Source organism: Chiloscyllium plagiosum, chromosome 31 (assembly GCF_004010195.1).
Source record: "Chiloscyllium plagiosum isolate BGI_BamShark_2017 chromosome 31, ASM401019v2, whole genome shotgun sequence".
Classification (NCBI taxonomy): domain Eukaryota; kingdom Metazoa; phylum Chordata; class Chondrichthyes; order Orectolobiformes; family Hemiscylliidae; genus Chiloscyllium; species Chiloscyllium plagiosum.
This window is the reverse complement of record NC_057740.1, coordinates 22,499,314-22,523,692: the sequence shown is the minus strand read 5'-3', so window position 1 is coordinate 22,523,692 and position 24,379 is coordinate 22,499,314. Positions and strand designations below refer to the sequence as shown.

The 24,379-nt window shown below is 39.9% G+C and overlaps 1 protein-coding gene across 1 annotated transcript in view; it reads left to right on the top strand.

Annotated features, from left to right (window-relative positions):
* Positions 1–24,379, top strand: part of LOC122565046 (unconventional myosin-Vb-like) — a 179,232-nt gene that overhangs the window by 22,851 nt on the left and 132,002 nt on the right. Inside the window, exons 2-6 of the mRNA XM_043720677.1 lie at positions 1,932–2,042; positions 13,871–14,042; positions 18,691–18,835; positions 22,570–22,726; positions 23,842–23,985. Coding sequence (XP_043576612.1) covers positions 1,932–2,042; positions 13,871–14,042; positions 18,691–18,835; positions 22,570–22,726; positions 23,842–23,985 — 729 coding nt within the window. The remainder of the gene's footprint in view (positions 1–1,931; positions 2,043–13,870; positions 14,043–18,690; positions 18,836–22,569; positions 22,727–23,841; positions 23,986–24,379) is intronic.

The following is a 24,379-nucleotide window of genomic DNA, read 5'->3' as shown; positions in this document are numbered from 1 at the left end:
TCCAGGTGTGGTCTCACCAGTGCCCTGTACAGCTGCAGAAGCACCTCTTTGCTTCTATACTCAATTCCTCTTGTTATGAAGGCCAGCATGCTATTAGCCTTCTTCACTACCTGCTGTACCTGCATGCTTGCCTTCATTGACTGGTGTACAAGAACACCCAGATCTCTTTGTACTGCCCCTTTACCTACATTGATTCCATTTAAGTAGTAATCTGCCTTCCTGTTCTTACCACCAAAGTGGATAACCATACATTTATCCACATTAAACTGCATCTGTCATGCATCTGACCACTCACCTAACCTGTCCAGGTCACCCTGTAATCTCCTAACATCCTCCTCACATTTCACCCTGTCACCCAGCTTAGTATCATCAGCAAATTTGCTAATATTATTACTAATACCATCTTCTATATCATTAATATATATTGTAAAATGCTGCGGTCCCAGCACTGATCTCTGCGGTACCCCACTGGTCACTGCCTGCCTTTCTAAAATGGAGCCGTTTATCACTACTCTTTGGTTTCCTGTCAGCCAACCAACTTTCAATCCAAGTTAGTACTTTGCCCCCAATGCCATGCGCCCTAATTTTGCTCACTAAATTCCAATAAAGGAAAGCTTACCAAATAGGACATGAAGTGAATACTGCCCCACCCACCCCCCACCCCCTTGCCTGGATGATTACAGCTCTCTCAGCACCAAGCTTGACACCATCTGAGACGAAGCAGCCTGCTTAATTGGCACCTCCTCATTTCCTCCTCCCACCACTGCTCAGTAGTAGCAGTACATATGACCTACAAGGTACGCCGCAGAAACTTACCAAAATTCTTAGATTACACCTTCCACAACCACTTTATCTGGAAGGAAAAGGACAGCAGGTGTATGCAGCCTTTCCATTGGAAGCCATTCCTCTGTGCACAGTGCTGTTGCTGTGGCATAACCAATGTTTCGTACACTTCCACCATAACCTCCATGCTCTTTAAATTCTGTGCCTCAACCAATAAAGGCAAGTATTCTACCTTCCACCTTAGCCACTTTATAAACCTTCCTGCTCTCTTTTTAAGGTACTGGTGAAATGCACACCAAGGTCCCTCTGATTCTTGGTGCTTCCCAGGGTCTTGCTGTTGATCGTGTATTCACTAGCCTTCCTTGTCCTATCCTGTGCTTCACCTCGCAGGAAGATGCACTGACCAGGTTCAAATCTGCTTGCCATTGGTTAGTGCATCTATATTCTTCTGTACTCCAAGGCTATCCTCCTCACTATTTACCACTCCTCCAAACTTGTTGATCAAATCTCCAATGTTGAAGTTTATATTTTTTGTATGAACCACAAATAGCACGTCGCTCAACAATGATCTCTGTGGAACCTGACTGGACACTGGTTTCCAGTCATAAGCACCCCTCCACTAATCATCCTCTGATTCTTGCTATCTGGTTAGTTCTGGAACAATTAGTCAGATTTCCTTTAATCTCATGGGCTCTTATCTTTTTGCTGTCGGCCTCCTATGTGGACCTTATCAAGAGCCTTGAAGTTCATAAAGACTGTCAAATGCACAGCCCTCATCTTTACACTTGGTCACCTCTTTGTACATTTATAATTGCACCCAAGAAAGTCTGTTACGTAGACGACATTCTTCCTACATTGTACTGATAATTGAGATTGTCTCAATTTTTTTTTTGAATCTTGGTCCAAAAATTATTGCCTCTTTGTGTGCTACCTTTTTAAAACCAAGGTTGAAATGTTCAGCACCTGGAGATGTTGGATTTATTGAAATAACTCGAGTTTTGTAATCTGGAGTATATAGCATTGCTTTGGGGTTGGGGTGAAGTTATCAGAAAGTAGTTAGTTTTCCTTCAAAGTAATATAGTTACTTAATCTTGCTGATCAACTGCTTTCCCAATTATTACTCATGATCTTATCTACTTTTGCTTTAGTCAACCAAAGTATGGATTCCCGATACACAGGAGGTGTGGAAGTCAGCTGAACTAACAAAAGATTTTAAGGAAGATGACCACATCCTTTATCTCAAACTGCAAGATGGAACTGTAAGTTTAAGGTGGCACAAAATAATCCCCCCACCACCATTTTACTTAAAATTTGAATTGCTGCAACAAATGTTGTAGATTTCTATATTGTTTTCTATTTATGGTGCTTGTAACATTGAATTTATTAGCGATTTGATTCTCGTTTCTTGCTCAAAACTGCTGATTTTTTTAAAATACCAAAACACAACTACAGCTATGCATTTTTGCTACAATGGTTTAAATTGAGAACCTGCAGTAGGTTACAATTGAACTGTAACTCTTTAAAGCAACGAATAGTGGGGGGCAGATAGCAATCTTTTAAAAGAGTAGAAAACTAGAAACCATTTTTTTCATTGACAACTCAAAAAGGAGTTATTTTTTAGTCTCAAACACATTTTTGTCTTGCTTCTCTTTAGCCTTTTGCTGGCTGATTTCCTGGTTTTTGTGTTGGGTGCACATCTTGGTGATATGTACAAGTAGCAGAAGAATAGAGTATGAGCCTATTACGTATTGCAAATTATGCCCTAAAGTTAATTAAATCAGTACTTTGGCCATTTTGAAATATGTTAACATGTCCTTGATTGCTGAAAACTGAAACATTAACAATGAAACAAGTAGTTATAGATACAATTTTTAATAACATTGGTGTAAATCCATAATTATCCTGGTAATCGCAGGGGCTTGAGTAAGACACAAATAGAACAAATCACTTTTTTTTTTTTTTAAAAATGCCATTCGCATGATTTAAGTCTTGCATAATTCAGTTTAAAATCTCAACACCAGGTTACAGTTCAACACGTTTATTGGACTATAACCTGGTGTTGTGATTTTTTTTAAAAAAAAACTTTGTCCACTCCAGTCCAACATTGGCACCTCCACATCATAATTTAGTTTTGGGGAACTTTATTTTCAAACAGCAGAATAAAAACTTGATCTTGAAATAGATGGGATCCCTTCTCGCCACTCAACTTTTTTGTCCAATTGTGTGCTGGAGAATTCCTTGAGCTGCTTAATGCCACAAATGCACAAGTTCTAAAGCTGAGGCTTTTTAAGAAAACAAAAGCTCAAATAAAACCTAGAATTTTGAGAAAGGCAGAGGCTTTGATCTTAAAAACTATCTTAAGATACAGGTCAGTGTAAAATATATGTAACTGTTATGTGCACTGGTGTCTCTTCTAAAACTGATTTTAGAAACCAACCCACTTGCAATGTCCCTGCCTGCTTCCTTCATGTGAAGGCTTTTCTTGAAAGCTAACGCTAATCAAACTTTTGGTCATCTGGTTGAATCTCTTGGTTTGGTGTCAAATTTTATAACACTTCTGTCAAGCCCCTTGAGACGTCTTATTCTAAAGGTGCTGCTTAAATGGCTTTACATCTGTGTCTTATTAACTGGGAATGAGGTGAAGAGTTTGTTTTTGCACTGACAATGAAACATTTGTAATCAGATGCTGGCCCAGAATTGTGCAATTATATAAACTGAGTTTCCATTGACATGATTTTTCCATTATATAAGCTTGATAGCTGAAGTATGGGTTTTATGGACACGAAACGCATTCTGTATGCAATTCAAAGCAATTTAATGCTGTCCAATCCATGAGTGGTTTGCGATGCGGAGGTCAGATTTGTGATCACTTAAAGCTTAGCATAATGTGTGGTGTATTGGTCAAAAGGCAAAATTATAGTTTATTAGATTTAAAAGCTGATTGTTCTGTGGAATTGTTACCATTCTTCCAATAATTGCTACATTTTGAAAATCACACTATACACTGCCCTCCAGTGGGAGGGTTTGGATTTGGTGCCTGCTCAAGTAATGAGGAATGTTAAAAGCAGAAATTTTGGTGCCAAATGGTTGCATTTGTCAACATTGTTGCTGTAAAAAGTTTGCATAAAGCTAACAACCAAAAGTGTCCAAACTGCCATATTGTCTGATACTAATGTGCTTCATTGGCTAAAGCTAGGTTGTGTTATATATATTTCTAATCATGGAAATTATTTTGGAATTGAATTGTTGATTGATTATGATTGAAACCTGCCATGCAAATGGCTTGGTGAAAAATAGCTCTATCTGGCCACTTCAGCTGCTTAATTTTAAAGGTCTGACTCTGATTCTGTTAACTTTCTGTAAATCGTTCCACCAATTTTTTTCCAACTATATTATTCTCCAATGCATCATGTCCTTTTTTTAAAAAAAAAAAGTAGGGCCAGGCTGAAATTATGAAATACTTCAAATAAAATTTCAGCATGGTTAAATAATTTATTGGGTGCAAACTGTGATTTTTGCATGTCCAGGGCTGGAGTAGAGAATGTTGGTACAATGGCAGTCTATTGGTTTAAAAACCTCCTACTTCTAGGCAAAAATCTCACTTTAGAACAAAAATCTCAGTATTTGTTCTGCTTCTGATAACTAACTTATTTGGTATGACTTCTTTTGGCATTGACTGGAATGGATCAGAAGCCAGCTTCCAGTGATGAGAAAATCAACATGTTAACTCGTAACACTTTTTTTTTGTTTTTTGCCTCTTGGCACCAGGGACCCAAGTTCAAGCCAGCCTTGGGTGACTCTGCAAATTCCATGCAGACATTCACCTTGTGTCTGTGTGGGTTTCCTCCCACAGTCCAAAGATATACAGGTTAGGTGGATTGGCCATGCTAAATTCTGCCATCATGTGCAGGCTGGATGAGGTTGGCTATGGGAAGTACAAGCTTACAAGGATAGGATGGGCTGGGGTGTAATGTGCTTCAGAGGGTTGGTGCAGCCCTGATGGGCTGAATGGCCTCTATCTGCACACTTTTTTTTTATATCATCCAATCTTTGTTTCTTCACATGAAGAACTGTTTGAAAAATGTGGTTAAAATTAATGACTTGATGGCACAGTGTATTGTATTTTGGCAAGATGTGGACTTTAATATGACTAGAATATTGAATTCCCTTCTAGCTAGAAAATTAAGCATTTTTGAGACAATTGGTTAGCTGTTGCTTGTACTTGGCAGTTAGGTGAGTGTACCCTCTTCCCATTTCTTCCACTTCAAACACCAAGGTTGAGAATTGCCAATGGTGTTGATTGTTGTACTCAATGAGGATTCTGCTGCAACTTGTAGCCATTCCCCTCAGGTGAATAGCTGCTATGATAAACCACACTCGCTTCTCTTTAATTCCACTCTCTCATATTCACTATACCTTGTATGCAGCCACTCCTCACTTACCATCCAGCTATGCTCTTTCTGCTGCCCTCTACTTTTACCCTCTAACAGAAAAATCTGTAGGTTTTGAACTTGATTAAATATCTAAAATATTGACCCATTGTTTTCTAGATGCCACTTTTCAAATTTCATGAACAAAAAGGAAATTGTTCAATGTCTCCTCTTTTTTGCCTTGTGATGTTTATGAATTGCTCAGCATATGTTGTAGCATCGACATTTTGAAGGCTTTTTATTTCCTTCCATAGATTTTCTTTCCAGCTTTTGTGGTATCCCAGAAGTGTGTAAAATGTAGCATCTTGAGCTTTTTTCCTCATCACAAGTTTTGAATCTTCTTGCGGATACTTTCAGACAATTTTGTGAAGATGAATTTCCTCAGCACCCTAACTTCAGCATCTCACCTTCCATCTTTTGTTATTTGTCCAAAATAGAACATTTCCACTTGGATACCATCCATTTTCAGTGGTACTCCTCCTAGTTTCTTTGGATTCCTCCCTCCTGTTATTGTTTTTGTCCTCTTTGATTTTTAAGTTTGCCCTTATTCTAAACTTCAAGATTTTACTCGTTCTGCACCGTATTGTGCAGGGTGCCTTCTGATTCTGCAAGATAGGCAAAAAAATCCTTGCAGCCCATCTCTGGAAATAAATCTAATTTTGAGTATATGTGAAAGTTTAATTTTAGTATCTCTAACTTTTACTCAAATTGAGTGCTTTTCTTTCACAGGAAAAATCTTTGTAAACATCTGTTTTTTTCAAATCATTTACCTGAAATTATGTCCTCTCTTCACCCCATTTGCAGAGATACTTCATGTTGATTCATTTTAATTCCAACTGCTGGGTCTTTCCCTTGCACCTATAAGCATTCCTTTCTTTATATCTCTAAACTCTACTTTTTTACCCCTTTTTATAGAGAAGAGAAAATGAGGTCTGCAGATGCTGGAGATCAGAGATGGAAATGTGTTGCTGGAGAAGCGCAGCAGGTCAGGCAGCATCTAGGGAACAGGATTTGTAGAGGGAGAAAGAGAGCTTCTTCAAGGAAGGCATCCTTGTAAGTTGTAGAGGGAGAAAGAGAGCTTCTTCCTGAAGAAGGGCTAATGCCCGAAACGTCGATTCTCCTGTTCCCTAGATGCTGCCTGACCTGCTGCGCTTCTCCAGCAACACATTTCCATCTACCCCTTTTTATATACAAGGCAGAGTTAGGGAAAATGGGTGAGATTATTAACGAGTACTTTGTGTTGGTATTCACAGGAGAGGGGCATGACAGATGTTGAGGTTAGGGATAGATCTTTGAATATTCTAGGTCAAGTCAGCATAAGGAAGGAGGAAGTATTGGGTATTCTTAAAAGACATTTAAGGTGGGCAAGTTCCCAGGTCCGGATGGGATCTACCCCAGGTTACTGAGGGAAGAGCCAGGAAATAGCTGGGGCTTTAACCAATCTTTGCAGCATCCTTGAACATGGGTGAGATCCTAAAGGACTGGAGAATTGCTAATGTTGTCCCCTTGCTTAAGAAGGGTAGCAGGGATACTACCGGTAATTATAAACTGGTGAGCCTGACATCAATGATAGGGAAGCTGCAGGAGAAGCTACTAAGGGATAGGATCTATTCCCATTTGGAAGAAAAATGGCTTATCAGTAATGGCCAGCATGGTTTTTGTGCTGGGAAGGTCATGTCTTACAAACCTAATAGAATTCTTTTGAGGTGGTGACAAAGTTGATTGGGGGAAGGGCTGTAGATGTCATGGACATGGACTTTAAGGCATTTGATAGGTTCCCCATGGTAGGCTGATGGAGAAGGTGAAGGTTGCATTGGGTCCAGGGTGTTCTGGCTAGATGGATAGAGAACTGGCTGGACAACAGGAGACTATAGTAGTGGAAGTGAGTTTCTCAAAATGGAGATCTGTGACCAGTGGTGTTCCACAGAGATCTGTGCTGGGATCACTGTTTGTGATTATATATGAACGATTTGGAGGAAGGTATCAGTTGCCTGTTGAGCAAGTTTGCAGAAGATGCAACACTGGAGTAGCAGATAGTGAAGGGGACTGTCAGAGTACAGCAAAATTTAGGTAGATTGGAGAGATGGGCAGAGAAATGGCAGATGGAGTTCAATTCAGGCAAATGCGAGGTGATGCATTTTGGAAGATCCAATTCAAGAGTGAACTATACACTAAATGGTAAGGTCCTGGGGAAAATTGACATACAGGGAGATCTGGGTGTACAGGTCCCTTGTTCCCTGAAGGTGGCAATGCAGGTCAGTGAAGTGGTCAAGATGACAAACTGCATGCTTTCCTTCATCGGACAGGGTATAGAATATAAGAGTTGGCAGGTCATATTACAGTTGTCTACGACTTTGGTTTGGCCCCATTTGGAATACTGCACACAGTTCTGGTTGCCATGTCACTAAAAGAATGTGGATGCTTTGGAGAGGGTGCAGAGGAGGTTCACCTCCAGGATGTTGCCTGGAATGGAGGGTGCTAACTATGAAGAAAGGTTGAATAGATTAGGATTTCTTTCATTAGAAAGACTGAGGTTGAGGGGGACCTGATTTGAGGTCTACAAAATCATGAGGTATAGACAGGGTGGATAGCAAGCTTTTTCCCCAGAGTAAGGGACTCAATTACTAGGGGTCACAAGTTCAAAGTGAGAGGGAAAAGGTTTAGGGGAGACGTGTGTGTGTGTGTGAAACGTTCTTTACGCAGAGGGTGGCGGGGGCCTGCGCAGGTTATAAAGGTGGATCAATAGCATCGTTTAAGATGTATCTTGACGGATGTGTGAATTGGCAGGGAGCACAGGGATACAAACCCTTCGATAAGCGACCGGTTTAGGTAGAGAACGTGGATCAGCGCAGGCTTGGAGGGCCGAAGGGCCTGTTCTTGCACTGTAGTTTTCTTTGTAAGGCAACTAATGGAATGATGGCCTTCATCCTTATACCCAGCCTTTAGAAATGCAGACACTATGCTGCAGATATGCAAAACCCTAGTTAGAATCTGTGAGCAGATTTGTACAGCACACTTTCGGAAAGATGTTTTGGTCCTGGAGGGTGTTAAACACAGGTTTGCAATGGTGATAACTTAAACCCTGAAGTTCAGATATGAGAGACAAATTAGGCCTTATCCTCTAAATTCCAGAGAATAAATGGGTGCTCTATTTTGAGGTCTTCAGGATATTAAATGGAAAGACTAGGTTGATTTAAAGATAAAATTTCCATTAAAGATTCTAGAACTCGGAGCATAGTCGATGAATAGGGCCAGGCCATTCAAGAGAGATGTTAGAAAGCAATTCTACATCCAAAGAGTAATGGAGGTTTGAGCAAGAGTTCCAAATAGTGGTCAACGCCAACTCAATTATTAAACTTAAATTTGAGACACACTTTTTTTTAATACAGTCAGGGTATCAAAGGATATGGGCCCAAGATGAGAATATACAGTTGGAACAAATCAACCATGATCTTATTGAATGGCAGAGCAGCCTTGAGGGGTAAATGACCTACTCCTGTTCCGAAATTTAATATTTTTAGGATGTTTGGTCCTCATGGTAGAGGATACTATGTCAAGTCTTTATTCAACTACTCCTATGCCATTTCCTGTCCTTCTCTTTCTCCCCCCCCCCCCCCCCTGCATTATTAGTTCCCAGTCTCATTCTCCCAAGGGGCATATGTTCAGTTTGGCCTCTATTCCTTTTTATATTTTAAAGAAGCTCTTCATGTCTCCTTTTCATTAGGCAGTTTGCACCCAAAGTTTATTTTCACACAATCACTTCGTGATTAGAAATGTTTTTAAAAAATGAAAGTTAATCTGGTTTACCACTTATTTTTGCCCCATTGTATTTTTCCAATTTGATGCTCTCCTTGAATACTTGGGCTACACCAAGCAGGTTAAACCTCCTTCCTACAATCCTCGTTACTGGGATATCAGTGTGTAGTCATGAACTTTTTTTTAAATGTCTCTCCCTGCTATAAGATGTTGTGAAACTTGAAAGGGTTCGAAAAAGATGTACGAGGATGTTGTTAGGGTTGGAGGAGAGGCTGAACAGGCTGAGGCTATTTTTCCCTGGAGTATCAGAGGCTGAGGGGAGACTTTTTTTTAAAGAGGTCTATAAAATGAGGGATATGGATAGGGTAAATAGACTAGGTCTTTTCCCCAGAGTAGGGGAGTCCAAAACGTGGCACAGTGGTTCGCACTGCTGCCTCTCAGCACCAGAGACCTGGGTTCGATTCCCGCCTCGGGCAACTGTCTGTGTGGAGTTTGCACATTCTCCTAGTGTCTGCGTGGGTTTCCTCCGGGTGCTCCAGTTTCCTCCCACAGTCCAAAGATGTGCAGGTTAGATGAATTGGCCATGCTAAATTGCCCATCGTGTTAGGTGAAGGGGTAAATATAGGGGAATGCGTCCGGGTGGGTTGCTCTTCTGAGGGTCGGTGTGGACTTGTTGGACCGAAGGGCCTGTTTCCACACTAAGTAATCTAATCAAAACTAGAGGGCATAGGTTTAGGGTGTAAAGGGAAAGATAATAAAAGGGACCTAAACGGGGCAACATTTTCACATGGAATGAGCTGTCAGAGGAAGTAGTGGAGGCTAGTACAATTGCAGCATTTCAAAGGCATCTGGATGGGTAAATGAATATGGGTTTAGAGGGATATAGGTCAAATGCTGTCAAATAGGACTAGATTTATTGAGGATATCTGGTGGGCATGGACAAGTTGGAATGAAGGGTCTGTTTCCATGCTGTACATCTGACTCTGTCTGCTATTGATTCTCAGCTGTCTTTTCTGTTAAATTGTTTTCCAAATTGATGCCCTTGTGCCTATCTAATTAGACTTGGTTTGGAAACAATTGGATTTAAGTTTCTCACTTAAACTGCCAAATTCTTCATGTTATGATTACTGTTCACTAGAGAATCTTTTACTCAGATAATATACTAAGCATTGCCATAACTCAGGCTGATCCTTGGTTGGATCTAAAACCTTTCTTGGAAACTGTCCTGAATACTTTCTGAATTCTTCTGTCATATGTCTGCCAGATTGACCTTCCCAATCCACATGAAGACGAAAGCTTCCTTATGACCAACGTACTCTTTTAATGCTTTTTTGTTTTCTTGATTTATTCTGTCCTACACTATGTACTTCCTGCTATGGGACCTGTAGACTAGTCCCATCAGTATTTGTCTCCCTTTTGCTATCCTACTTTAGTTTATCTTGTATGAACAAAGCTACTTCACCACCTTTTTTTTTTCCTTTTAAAAGGTTACATATCCCTGAATTTTTTAAGATTCCAGTTTTGATCATCTTTATAACCATGTTTTTGGAATGACTAAGCTTCGTAACCATTAATCTCTGGTGTTAGTTTGTTTATTTTGTTTCTAATACAAGCATTCAAGTGAAGAGCCATTAGTTTTATCTTTCTGCTATATTTCCCCTTTTCCTTTTTGGTCCCAGTTCCTGTTTTCTGTATGTGCACTCACCCAGAGTGGGACAGAAGGTAATTATCCAAATAGCTGCACTGTAATGGCATCATTTTGTTTCATACACTTACATTTCCCTTCTTTCAAACTCTCACCAAACCACCCTCTGCAGCCTTAGTTATTCAGTTTTTGCACAGTCACTGGTCGTAGCTCCGTTCAAGTAAAACCTGTCCCACTGGAACAGCTTCCTTCTACTTCGATAATGGTGCCAGTGCCCCGTGTAAACCTAATCCTCCACCAGTTTAACTCTTGGCTTTAGTTATCTGATGTCAGTTTGCCCATCGCTTAGATAGTCATTGAGATTTACTTTGGAGGTTCTGCTTTGTAATTTTAGCTCCTAACAGTTTCAAATCTTTCAACAAACCTCTTCTGGCCATGTCAGTGTTCTTAGTGACACAACTGGTTCTTTTTCTCCACCCTCCCCCCCCACTCCTGTTCTAAGTTTCTCAAGTCCTGCAAATCCTGAGGAGATGTCCTTACCATGGCACAAGGCAGGCAACACAGACTGACTCATGCTTATGACTGCAGAGGACTGTATCTATTCCTCTAATTATACAGCCACATACCATTACTGCTTTCTAATTTTTCTGGCTTACTATGTAATGGTCAGTTCGCTACTTCTCCCAGCAGCCTCTACACTTAGCCACATGGCTTGGAAGAATTTTGACTGCTGTAATTGTCTAGTCACAAAGCTCATCAAATGTGACTATCTGGATCTCTATCTGCCTTATCTGCAGTCACAAGGATTCCCTGCTCCCAGGCTAACAGCGTATTACTTACCTACCAACCTACGGGTGTGACTGCCTCCTGGACAATGTCCAAGTAAAATCCCTCCTTCCCTTTTAGTGCAATATATGCTGCTTGGACTCTAATTCCTTGACTCTGATCCCAAGATCCTTGACCTGCAAACACTTGCTAAGATATTTGCTCTGGATCATTTGTGGTGTGAAGCAGTAATACGTTCCCCACCCTGCCAACTCTATTGCGTCTGATTTAAAATGTATTTAACTGATCATTCTAGATTCCCTATTCATGACACTTCATGTAATTTAAAAATACAACACTATATCAACCTATATTTATTTTGAAGAGTAAGCTTAGACCTAAACAATCTGAGTGCTTTATTAAAAAATTAAAAACTCTAGATATTCATTCATCTTGTCAATCAATTGTTTTCTCTACACTCATCACCTTCTGTCACTCTGGTCTCACTGCAGGTTGGCCCCTCAATCTGTGCCTTTTTATCCTCCTCTTATCTCTCACCCTGGTGACCATTTGCAGGAAACCTTGTGTAAAGCTCCACTTTTCACCACTGAGTCAGATGTCCAGCCTTTATCTCACCCAGCTGCCCTTCATGTGACCTTGACCACCTTCCTTACATTGTTTACTAATGTCTCTTCCCTTTCCAGCCACAAGTGTGCTGGAAAAGCACAGCTGGTCAGGCAGCATCAGAGGAGCAGGAGAGTTGACATTTTGGCTATAAGCCGTCCTTCAGGAATGGAGGGGGTGGGAGAGAAAGGGGGCTGAGATGAATCATTTATCTCCGCTTCTCCCATACCCCTTTTTCTGATGAAGGGTTTATGCCCAAAATGTCAACTTTCCTGCTCGTCAGATCCTGCCTGACCTGCTGTGTTTATCCAGCACTTTTTTGACTCTGGCCTCCAGCATCTCCTACCCATTTTAAGGTCACCAGTGGAGGGGCCAGATGTTCCTACTAATATGCTCCCATACTATGAGCTTGGACTGCTGCTTGTAATACCATATAGAGGAATCTTCCTTTAGCAAGAGTTCCTATGTGGTATACACCTGAATATTTGGGGGCATTGACATGACAAATGTTTAGTGCATTTGCCTTCATTGGTCAAAGCACTGAGTTAGGAGTTGGGATGTTACAGCTGTACAGGACATGGGTGAGACTACTTTTGGAATAGTGTTCAATTCTGGTTGCCCTTCCACTTGAGAGGGTGCAGGAAAGATTTGAAAGGATGTTGGAAGATTTGAAATATTGGGAGATGCTGAATAGGCTGGGGAATTTTCCCCTGGAGTATTGGGGGGGGGTGTGTGACCTTCAAGGTCTATAAAATTATGCATGGATAGGGTAAACAGACAAGTCTCTCCCCTGAAGTGGGGGAGTCCAAAACTAGAGAGCATAAGTTTAAGGTGAGAGGGGGAAAGATTTTAAAGGACATGAGGGTAACCTTTTCAACACTGTGTTGCATGTATGGAATGACCTGCCAGAGGAAGTGGTGAAGGCTGGTATAATTACAGCATTTTTAAAAGGCACCTGGATGAGTATATGAATACAAAGGGTTTAGTGATATGTTCCAAATGCTGGTAAATGGGACTAGGTCAGATTGGGATTTTTGACCGGTGCAGATGAGTTTGACTGAAGGATGCCTTTCCGTGCTCCAGACTATGACTATAATTACCTGGATACCTGGTGCTTATACCTTTTTACCTTATACCTGGAAGGGGGCCTGGCTGTATTTGCTGGGAAAGTAGGTGGTGCTTCTAAAACTTTGTATATTTTTTCTTTGAGACTTTAAATGAATAGAAAAAACAACCTTCCAGTTTGAAAGGTAAGTAAGTTTGCAACTGAGATTGGAAGGCAAAAACTTATGGGGTCACTGAAAATATTTGAAACCATCTTAACAAGAACTACAACTATCAAAGCTCAGTTGGTACAGGCAGCCTAATGGAGGCAGTGGCTAGGTCCAGAAGCTTAAAAACTTATGAATATATGTCATTGTTGCAGACATTTCTGATGCTTGATGATATTGGATCCATACATTCCAGGCCACCACCAGTAAAGTTGGAGATTTTGCAGATGTATCACGTGTGTCTACTCTTTTAATGCATAACTTATACTTTATGACCAACTGAACTTTGTCTAATAATGTTTAACTTGGGTAGATACTATTGGCTCAAATGGTGTCTACTGTTTGCTCAGTTTGACACTTACTAAAAATTTGTTTTAAACAATTTTGTGGTTTAATTCAGTGACTGAAATGTAAATTTCTTTAAAATTACTGTTCTCGACCAAGCTGATAACTTCTCAAAATGCTGACAACTGAGTTTGTTTACTGCCAATGAACAGCCCTACAATCGTTGGAAATATGGATTAAGTTAGAAATGCTAGCAAAGAATCTTGTGCGGAAAGTCTAGTATGTGGTCTAATGATTTTGTTTTGCTGTAGAATATAGAGTATCGCATTAACAAAAAAACAGAAGAATTGCCATATCTGCGGAACCCTGACATTTTAATGGGTGAAAATGACTTGACTTCACTCAGTTACCTACACGAACCTGCAGTGCTTCACAACTTAAAAGTGAGGTTTTTAGAGTTCAACAACATTTATACATATTGTGGTAAGTTTCCTTTCACAGCAACTGTTAAAATGTGCTTATAAAATTTTTACTTTTTGAAAGCAAATTGGCCATCTCTTTTATTTATATTAAAAAAAAAATCTGTTATTACTTCCCTGCCTTTGGTCAATGGCCTGCCTCCCTCTTCAATCTGGAATTTTGTTTACTTCCCAATGTTCTAGGCTGAGTTTAAGGCCATAACAAATAGGAACCGGATTAGGCCATTCAGCCCCTCCTAGCCTGCTTCACCATTCAACTGTATCATGGCTGGTCCACTTTCCAGCACTTTCTCCACCATCCTTGATCCCGTACTGATCAAGAATCTATCCATGTCATGCTCAAATATACACCAGGATTCTGCCCCACAGCTCTCCGACCGAGTTCCAGTTTCACTCAATCCTCCTCAGTTTTAAATTGCCTCTTTTTTTTAAATTCTGGGACTAAGCCTGCTGCTCCTAGACTTTCCCATGAGGGGAAACATCCTCTTGGCACTTAACCTGTCAAGTCCCATAAGAATCCCAGATGTAACAACGAGATCACCTCTCATTCTTCTACTCTTTAGTGAGTAGAGTACTAACCTGTTTAATCTTTCCTCAAAAGACAATCCCTCCCCATACGTGGATTTGGCTTAGTGAATCTCCTCTGAGCTGCCTCCAATGAGACAATATCTTTTTTAACAAGGGGACTAAAATGCGCTCCATTCTTCCGATGTGGTCTCATCAACAGCTTGTACAGTTACAGTAAGATCTTCCTAATTTTATTGTCTAATGCCCTTGAAATAAGGGTGTTTACAGTTCTAGATCTATTCTGTAAGAGAGATCATTGTGCAGTATTACTCCTGTTGCTTCATTTTAGGTTTCCTTAATTATCCGTAACTTGAGTAATTGACTTTCTCCCTTCCTAAGGGATTGTTGACATGTATTGGATACTGTTTGTGACTGCAGGAAGTCCTCCACAATATGATACATCTTAACCAAGTATATGCATGATTCAAGTTATCTTCATCCTGCCTTGGAGGCAAAAAGTTAATTTTGATGAGCAGTTTTTTTTTAAAGCCTACAGAAATGGCTGAACCAGTGAAAGGATCCTTGTACATTATTTTTAAGGAGTTTCTAATATTACAAACTGATCCTGTGTTCTTGAGGCATTTTATGATAAATCTCTACATCTTGATTGCTTGATCTTTTTGATCAAGATGACTGCTAAAATATAATCACTTAGTTATAGTCCTATGCAACAATGTTGATTATTAGAATTATTTGCTTCAGCTTCCATCATGATTCTATATTTAGTTAATTTACTACTATTTGGAAAAGAAATAGATATGATGCTTGGTCCTGTGGGAACATATTTCCCTCCCAGTCAAGATAACACCGGTTCACTCCAAAACCTGATGTGTAATCTACACTGACTAATGTATTTTGGATAAGACATTAAAAATAATAACCTATAGCAATGCTCTGCAGACCATTTTCCTGTCACCACTTCCACAAGCCCATGTCAACACTACCAAAATTGTTGAACATTACCTTTGCATGTAAAATAGCCACTGTCATTGATTTTAATGAATGACCTTTTAAAGAGATTTGGGATGAGAGAGCTAATGTGTGAATTTAATTCTACCATTTCCATGAGTCAGTCTTTCATCACCACAACCACAGATTTAAAAGCAATGCCAACTTGCAGTTAACGTCTTTGTAAAGCAGAGAGCTGCCTATGGTTTGGGTTTGATAAAAGAAGGCAGAAAATTCATGGGAGCAAAGAATCTTTACCAAATGATAAGAATGAGGACTTAAAAACCCTTTTTTGAGCTAAACGGAGGTTCCATTGACTTTAAAGTCAAAAAGGTTGTACATGAGGCCAGAGCAACAGAATTAAAGGACTGGGAGCCTTGTGAAGGAGATGGGCATTGTGAAGATGCTCAAAATGAACTGGGCAAAGCCATGGAAGAATACATTAGTCAGTGTAAATTACACATCATCAGGTTTTCGAGTGAACCGGTGTTATCTTGACTGGGAGGGAAATATGTTCCCACAGGACCAAGCATCATATCTATTCCTTTTCCAAATAGTAGTAAATTAACTAAATATAGAAGATGGGCACTTTAATGCATTGGAAAACCATTCTCATTTGCGACATTAAGCACTGTGCAATGCATCTGTAAATTAGTGCACAAGCTTTGGCAAACGTCAGCGCAACTATAGCGAAAGCACAGGCTTAAAGACCAGTTATTTGAAGTTTTGTTAGAGCAAATGAGAAACTACTTTCACTGGTGATGGGGCTGTTAATTAGGAAAGACCTGAGTTAATTGGTTTAAAAAAAAAATCAAAAGCTCTAAGATTTTTTTACTTATTGCAGTGAGATATAAGCTGCCTGGAAGTAAATTCACTAAGAACTTTTGAAAGGTAATTGGATATCTACTTGAAAAAGAAACATGCAGATGGAAGTGGGAATAATTTTTTTAAAAAAAGCTTTTTTTTTTGTAGGGCTGATACAAACTTAATGAGCTAATAGCTTTTATGTGCTGCATGTTAATGCCTTTTACCCTTTTATGTCCTGATATGCTGACTTGTCCTATAAAGTCAAGTTTGAGGTTTTTTCTCTCCTGCTTTGACGGTATACATTAAATCAGCCTGGTAAAACTTTGCACACATCCGTACCCAGATCATCCATCCATGGGTAAGGAAACTAAAACTGCAGGATTCTCTGCTCCAGGTATGTTTTCACTGAGGTCTACAGAATTGCAGCATTATCTGTGCTCCTATACTTGAATCTTCTCTTAATGAAGGCCAACATCCCATTCTTTGCCTTCACTGGCTGCTGCACTTACATGTTTACAGCATGGTATATAAGGACCCTCCTCACTGCACCCTCCCCCTTTCCCAATCTATCACTGTTCTGGTAATTTGCATTCCTGTTTCTGCTACCAAAGTGGATAACCTCCCATTTATCCACACTATATTTCATTTGCTCACTCATTATTGTCCAAACCACACTGAAGCATGAAATCTTATGTACCTCAAGAGTCACTGGCTGCCACTAGAAGACCTGTTTATGCCTGCTGTTTCCTGTCTACCAACAGGTTCCTAATTCATGTCAGTATACTACCTGTAATCCCATTCACTTTCATATTACATGCTAATTTCTTACATGGGTCCTTACGAAAGCCTTGTGAACGTAAGTAAACCATATCCACTGGTTCTCCTTTATCAATTCTACTAGTTACATTCTGAAAACATTCCATTAGAGTTGTTAAGCATGACTTCCCTCTTGTAAATCATCTGATCATGTCACTCTTTCCAAGTTATCTGCTGTTAAATCTTTAATAATGACTGTAGTATTTTCCCTATTATATTTTCAGGCTCATTGGTCAAAATTGCCTGTTTTCTCACTCCCTCGTTTTAAACAGTGGGGCTACATTGGCTGCTTTCCAAACAATAGGAACTAATCCAGAGCCTTTAAATATTGAAAAATAACCACCAATGTATCCACTGTTTCTAGGCCAGTACCTTAAGCACTTGGGTATAAGTTTATTGTGCCCTGGGGATTTCAGATTCAATACAATAAATTTCTCCATCCAACAATGACTTATCAGTATTGGGGGAGTGGAGTGGAGTGGAGTGGCAGCGTCAGCGTCAGCAAAACCAAAGTAGATTATGGACTTCAGGAAGAAAGGAGGATGACATGCCCCTACCTACACCGGAGCTGAGCGGGTTGAGAGCATCAAGATTCTAGGAGTGACAATAACCAACAACCTCCCCTGGTCCTCCTGTGTAGATGCAACAGTCAGGAAGGCATGATGCCTCTTTGTGCTCAGGCACCTTTTTTTTTTTTAAAGTTGGCATGTCCATATGCAACTGTTTAAAGCACCATAGAATGCATTCTATTTGGGTACATCACAGCTTGCTATGGCAACTGCTCTGCCCAAGGCCTTAAACTACCCAGAAAACTTTGAGCAGACCGTTGTTCAAGCCAACTTCACATCCATTGACTCCATCTACATTTCTCATTGCCATGGAAAGCCAGCCAACATCAAAGATCCCCCTCCCCCCCCACTCTGGTTATAATCTCTTCCAACCTCTTCCATCAGGCAGAAGATACAAAAGCTTAGGTACGTGTGCCAACAAGTTCAAGATCAGCTTCTTCCCTGCTGTTAGACTGCTGAATGGACCCCTCAAATTTCAAACCTAATGTTGATTTTGCTTTATGCACCTTCTGTACAGCCATAACATTGTATGTCTTGCTCTGTTTAATTGCCCTATGATCTGTATATCCTTGTGTGCTGTTACCTTCTGTATGGCACACAATACAAGAGTTTTGACTGTATGTAGGTACATGTGACAATACTAAATCCATTATTTCCTTCAGCTCCTGCCCTTCACTGGATCTTGTGTTCCATGGCATTTTGTTTTCTCTTGGGATTTTGTCTTAAGGGAGAACACTGAGCCAAAATATGTATTTAATTAGTCCGACATCTTCGTTCTCCATTTATAAATTCCCCTGTTTCTCTGTGGGAAACATTATGCATTGGTAAAATCAGTTTCCAAGATTTGAAGTGTATCATTTAATACATTTACAATGATAAAATTACTTTATAATTTTAAATAGCTTGAATTCTTAAATTGCTTAACACCTTGAACCTTTTTTGTAGGTATCGTTCTTGTTGCTGTAAACCCATATGAACAGCTCCCTCTTTATGGAGATGATGTAATTTATGCTTATAGTGGACAGAATGTGGGTGATATGGATCCCCATATCTTTGCTGTTGCTGAGGAAGCATACAAGCAGTTGGCTAGGTGAGTACATGGGATCGAGATCCTAATACACCGCTTTGAAAAGCTGTTGAGTATGGAGTTTTTAAATATCAAAATAGCATCCAATTGAATATCAAAGAAACATCTGGTCTGTTTCTCTAAGGAATGTTCAGTATGAACTTTACTGGTCTTTCAGTCTGGATAATCTCAAAGGCTGAACAAAAAAGGCAGGAGATAGGGATTAAGAATTGATTAAACTGGCTCTTGTATTGAATGGCTAGCAACTGAATTATTTGCAAAGGGGCATAAACTGATACCTAAGTATTGAACAATGACTTACATTTAAGTAGTATTTTTTTAAACATGGACATGGTGGCTTAATGTTAGAAAACTGAAATTAGTGAAGACCTTAAAGAGGTAGAGGTTGAGGAGTTTGCTGGAGGAATTTGTGGGAGCTAAATTGAAGGTACAACTATTAATGTGGGACAAAAGAGGGGGTGCTGCTGGCACAGTGTGGCTAACTCACTCCAGTGACTGGAGTTGTGATTCTTGCACTTCTCAACCTGGGTTTATGGCTTCTCCTCCTGCCCAGCCTCCTCTCAGATTTCCTAGGCCTGTACTTAACACATCAATGTGTTTCGTTGATGGATGTTGGAAATGAACATTGATCCAAAAAGGGGGAGTAGGTGAATTGGAAACTTGAATTCTTTCTTTTTTTAGAAGGAAGAGGGAGTTTCAAGAAGCAGGACCTGGGGAAACGGGAGTAGAGAATACATGAATAGATAAAATGGGAGGAATGACACTTTTGCAGGTAGCATGAAACAAGGCAATTGGTGGATCCTGGATGGTGTCAAACTTTGTGTTGTTGAAGCTGCAGTCATTCAGAGAAGAGCAGACTTCCATCACATTGCTGCATTTGTCTCCTAGGTGGTGGATAGCCTTTGGAGAGTCGGGAGTGGAGTTACTTGGTGCAGAGTTCCAATCTGACCTGCCCTTCCAGTCACAGTACTTATTTGCCTGGTCCAGTTTAGTTTCTTTTAAACAGCAAATCCCCTTGGATGTTGGTGATAGCTGAACATCTATTTTTCAAGAAAATCTTCTATGTTTAAATCATAAGCCGCTCTTCAAGTTGGGTTTAATGGGGTGCTATAGCTGATGGCTCTTGACATTAGTTTTATGTAGCTGGCAGTTATGTAGCGACATAGGAATTAGAAATGGGAGGTGGCAGTTCAGCTCTTTGCCCCCTTTGCAATTTAATTTGATCATGCCTGATCTTATCCTGGTCTCAACTCGACTTTCCTACCTTCCCCCATTGCCCTTTTATCCAGTTTTTCATCAAAAATTACCCTGTTTATTTCCTGACTCTGATTTTCTGCCTCCACTGAATTCTGGGGTAATGAGTTCCACAGATTCATTATCCCTCAGTGAAGTAGTTTCTCCTTATTTCAATTTTGAATCTACCTCCTCTCACTCTATATCTAAGACCCATTCTCTAACAAGGGGTCACACAAGGGTGGGGGGGAACATCTGTTCACTATCCACCTTTTTATCAAACCCCTTTAGCATAATATGTACCTCAGTCAAATTCAACTCCCCTCCTCCCACCGCTTTCTAAAATCCACTGAGTATGAGCTCAAGCTGTTCAACCACTCCTCGTACAATAGAATGATTCTCTGGAATCAACCTTGTGAACCTCCTCTGAACTGCCTTCATTGCCACCACATCCTTCCTCAAGTAAGGAGATCAAAACTCGACAGTGTTCCAGAGTAGAGAGTAATGCTGGAAAAGCACAGCAGGTCAGGCAGCATCTGTGGAGCAGGAGAATTGACGTTTCAGGCATAAGCCCTTCCTTCATCAGGAAAGATGAAGGGCTTATGCCTGAAACATAGATTCTCGTGCTCCTCTGCTGCCTGACTTGCTGTGCTTTTCCAGCATTACACTCTTCGACTCTGATCTCCAGCATCTGCAGTCCTCACTTTCTCAACAATGTTCCAGGTTTAGTCTCACCAATGCCTTGTATAATTGGATCGACACCTCTCTTTACTTTTACAATCCAGTCCTTTTGCAATAAATGCCAGGATTTCATTTGCCTGACTTTATTTCATTTACACCTGTATACCCCACTTGTGCAATTCATGCACAAAAACACCCACATCCCTCAGCACTGATGCACTTTGAATCTGCTTCCCATTTAAATAACAATTTTCCCCTTTTTTCTATCCCCTAGCCAAAATGACCACCTTGCTGCACATATCCAATCTAAGCTCCATCTGCCAGATTTCCCCTACTTCCTCAATGCAAGGTTATCTAATGAAGTTTGCTACATTAATTCAAAATACGGAGTTGCTTTGGAAAAAAAAAATCATGTAATATTTGTAATTCTATGTAATCAAACTGGTCTGCTTGTCCATCCTGATACTGGTCTAACACTTGCTGTGCATAGTAAAACAATGGTCAACTATAATGCCTTCAAACTAATCTGTTGTACATGTACCTCATGTTTTCCCAAGCGCTCTTCTGTTCTGTAATAAATGGATACTTCATTCAATGACTGCAGGATAACTATTTCTTGTGCAATATACGATACTGAGTGTTGTGCCTGGAGATTAAAAGCCATATTCTTTCAAGAATACTGCATATTGTTTTCATTACTGTCAAGGCACTGAGCTTCAGTTTGAGTTAATGCTAACCAAATGAGCTTGTGTATTTGTCTTGCTATATTAGATGAATTGGGAAATATGTAGGTATGTTAATTTGTGTAGTTCAGGGAAAACAAGTCAAGTTTATTTTAATGTTACTTAACTGAAATATTGAATATGGGACTGTTTTAATGATGACTGTATTGAAGGTTTCTAGATCACGGTCTCTCCTTTCGCAAGAAACCAAAACACTCATCTCATCTTATAAACTTGAAAAGCTACTGTCAAGACAACTTTACTTTCCTATCTTTATTAGATGCATGCACCACTCACTTAGAAGTAATTTGCACCAAGTATTTTTGTTAAATGTGCTCAACAAAAGCTATGCAAATCAAGTTGCTGAACAGAGATGAATTCCTTTTTAACTGTATCTCTTATCTCTGAATGACTTTCATTGCCTTGTGTTGCATTGTATTTTCAATCTGATGTTGCACATGCATTTAATTTATCTGAATGACACATTTAGTCAGTTTGGTCTAATTTGTTTCATTTGTATATTTCATTATTAGTTCCCAATTTTACTTAATCTTTTGACATCAATCAATACAAACTAGATATTAGACCTCGAGAGCAAGATGTTGGGCTTGAGTTTTTGCATTTAATTTTGCCTTTTTAAACAACCGTACTGTATCACTTTGAACTAAATGACCTTCAAGCTAAAACAATATCCTGCATTTGCATAAAAATGTTTTTGATCGGTTTTCCCACAATACCAACAATATTTGACAACGTCCTTAGCAATATTGTATATAGTGAGCTAAGCTTTCTGACTCCAGTTCAAGTAACATTTCCTTCATGGATTGCTTTAGCACGCAATGGGGAGTTGTTTGTATTTTTGTATGTTGTATATTTGCCCTACATTTGATTTTTGAATGCTTTCTATATTGAGACTGTAGTTTGTCTTCCATCAATCAGTATTTTCATCTATCACTTCCATGTGGTTTTACCTTTGTTTTGGGGTACAATGGCTTTTTTTCTCTGTTGGTTTGAATTCAGCTAATGATTTTGGCTCTGCCAATTTTTCCCTAACTGAATATAGGGTGATACGAGCAGTAAATTATCCAATTTCTTTAACAGGGAAGAAAAGAACCAATCCATTATAATAAGTGGAGAATCTGGAGCAGGGAAAACTCTGTCCGCCAAGTACATAATGCGCTATTTTGCAACCGTTGGAGGATCTACTGATGAAACAAACGTAGAAGATAAAGTTCTGGCATCCAACCCCATCATGGAGGTATATTTTGTACACCACCATATGTGGGCTTAATTTATTCAAATACTTGGCAGTATTTTTTTAAATACTTGGAATATCTGCTTTCTGTGGATATATACTGTTATATATGGACATCTTGGCAAAAGGCACAGCTCATTCTGACAGAAGTCCCTTCCTTCTACCTTTTTTCTGTCTGTGTCCGTCCGTCAATATTCTTCAGTCTAATTCATCTGTGCCAACAAGACCCCTCAATCTGACCTAGTTCTATTTACCAGCATTTGGTCCATATCCCTCCCCCTCAACCCTTCCTGTTCATACACCCATCAGATGCCTTTAAATGTTGTTGTCATTGTACCTGCCTCCATCACTTCCTTTGGCAGCTTATTCTATATACACAAACCACCCTCTGCATGAAAAAGTTAAACCTGAGGTCCTTTTTTGTTTTTAAAAACAAAATCTCCTGCCTGTACTCCAACTGCCACCCTGCCTGTGCGCCCCAACCACCACCTTAACCCTATGCCCTCTAGTTTTAGACTCCTACTTTGGGAAGAAGGCCTCGGCTATTCTCACTATCCATTCCCCTCATGACCTACTAAACCAGTATAACGTCACCCCTCAGTCTCCAACGCTCCAGTGGGGAAAAGAGACCCAGCCTATTCAGCGCCTCCCTATAGCTCAAGCCCTCCACCATTCTTGTAAATCTTTTCTGCACTCCAGTTCAACAACACTCCTCCCACAGTAGGCCCATGAAAATTGTGTAGTATTCCAAAAGCGGCCTAACAGATGTCCTGTAAAGCCGCAACATGACATCCCAACTCTTATACTCTATGCTCTGACCAATGAAGGCAAGTCTATCAAATGATGCCTTCACCCTGTCTACCTTCAACTCCACTTCAAGGAATTATGCACCTGCCCGCCTACTCCCCACTGATTTTTAAAAATTTTTTTTTTTTTGGTTTGGCATCAGCCACTCCTCTGTCCGCTGGCCAATTTGATCAAGATCCCACTGTACTCTATAATAACTTTCGTTGTCCACTACGCTTCATCTACAAACCTACCAACAATAGCTCTTGTATTCACATCCATATAAATGATTGGCTTTTTTTAAGGTTGGTATTATGTTCATTTTCCAATAGGCAATTGGAAATGCAAAAACTACAAGAAATGACAACAGTAGTCGATTTGGAAAATACATTGAGATCCGTTTCGATCGTAGGTATCACATTATGGGGGCCAATATGAGAACATACTTACTGGAGAAATCACGAGTGGTTTTTCAGGTAAAGAATGCTTTACTTGCTGCTTTGAGATATCTGTAAATGTTTTCTGTCCCTTGTCTGTCTTGTTTAACATTTCTGCATAATGAGCTGGTGCAGGGGACAAGGGTTCACTTTTTTTTTGGATCATTTGGAATTGCTTCTGGGGTAGTGACCTATACAGGAAGGATGGATTGCAACTGAATTGGAAGGGGACTAATATACTAATAGAGATTTGCGAGAGTTGCTCAGGAGGATTTAAACGAGTAAGGTTGGGGGGTGGGAACCAGGGAAATAGTGCGGAAAGATCAATCTGAGACTGGTACACTTAGGAAAAGGAGAGAGTCAAACAATCAGGGTGGGCGTGGACAAAGCAGAGAAGATAAGACTAATAAATTAAACTTCATTTATTTCAATG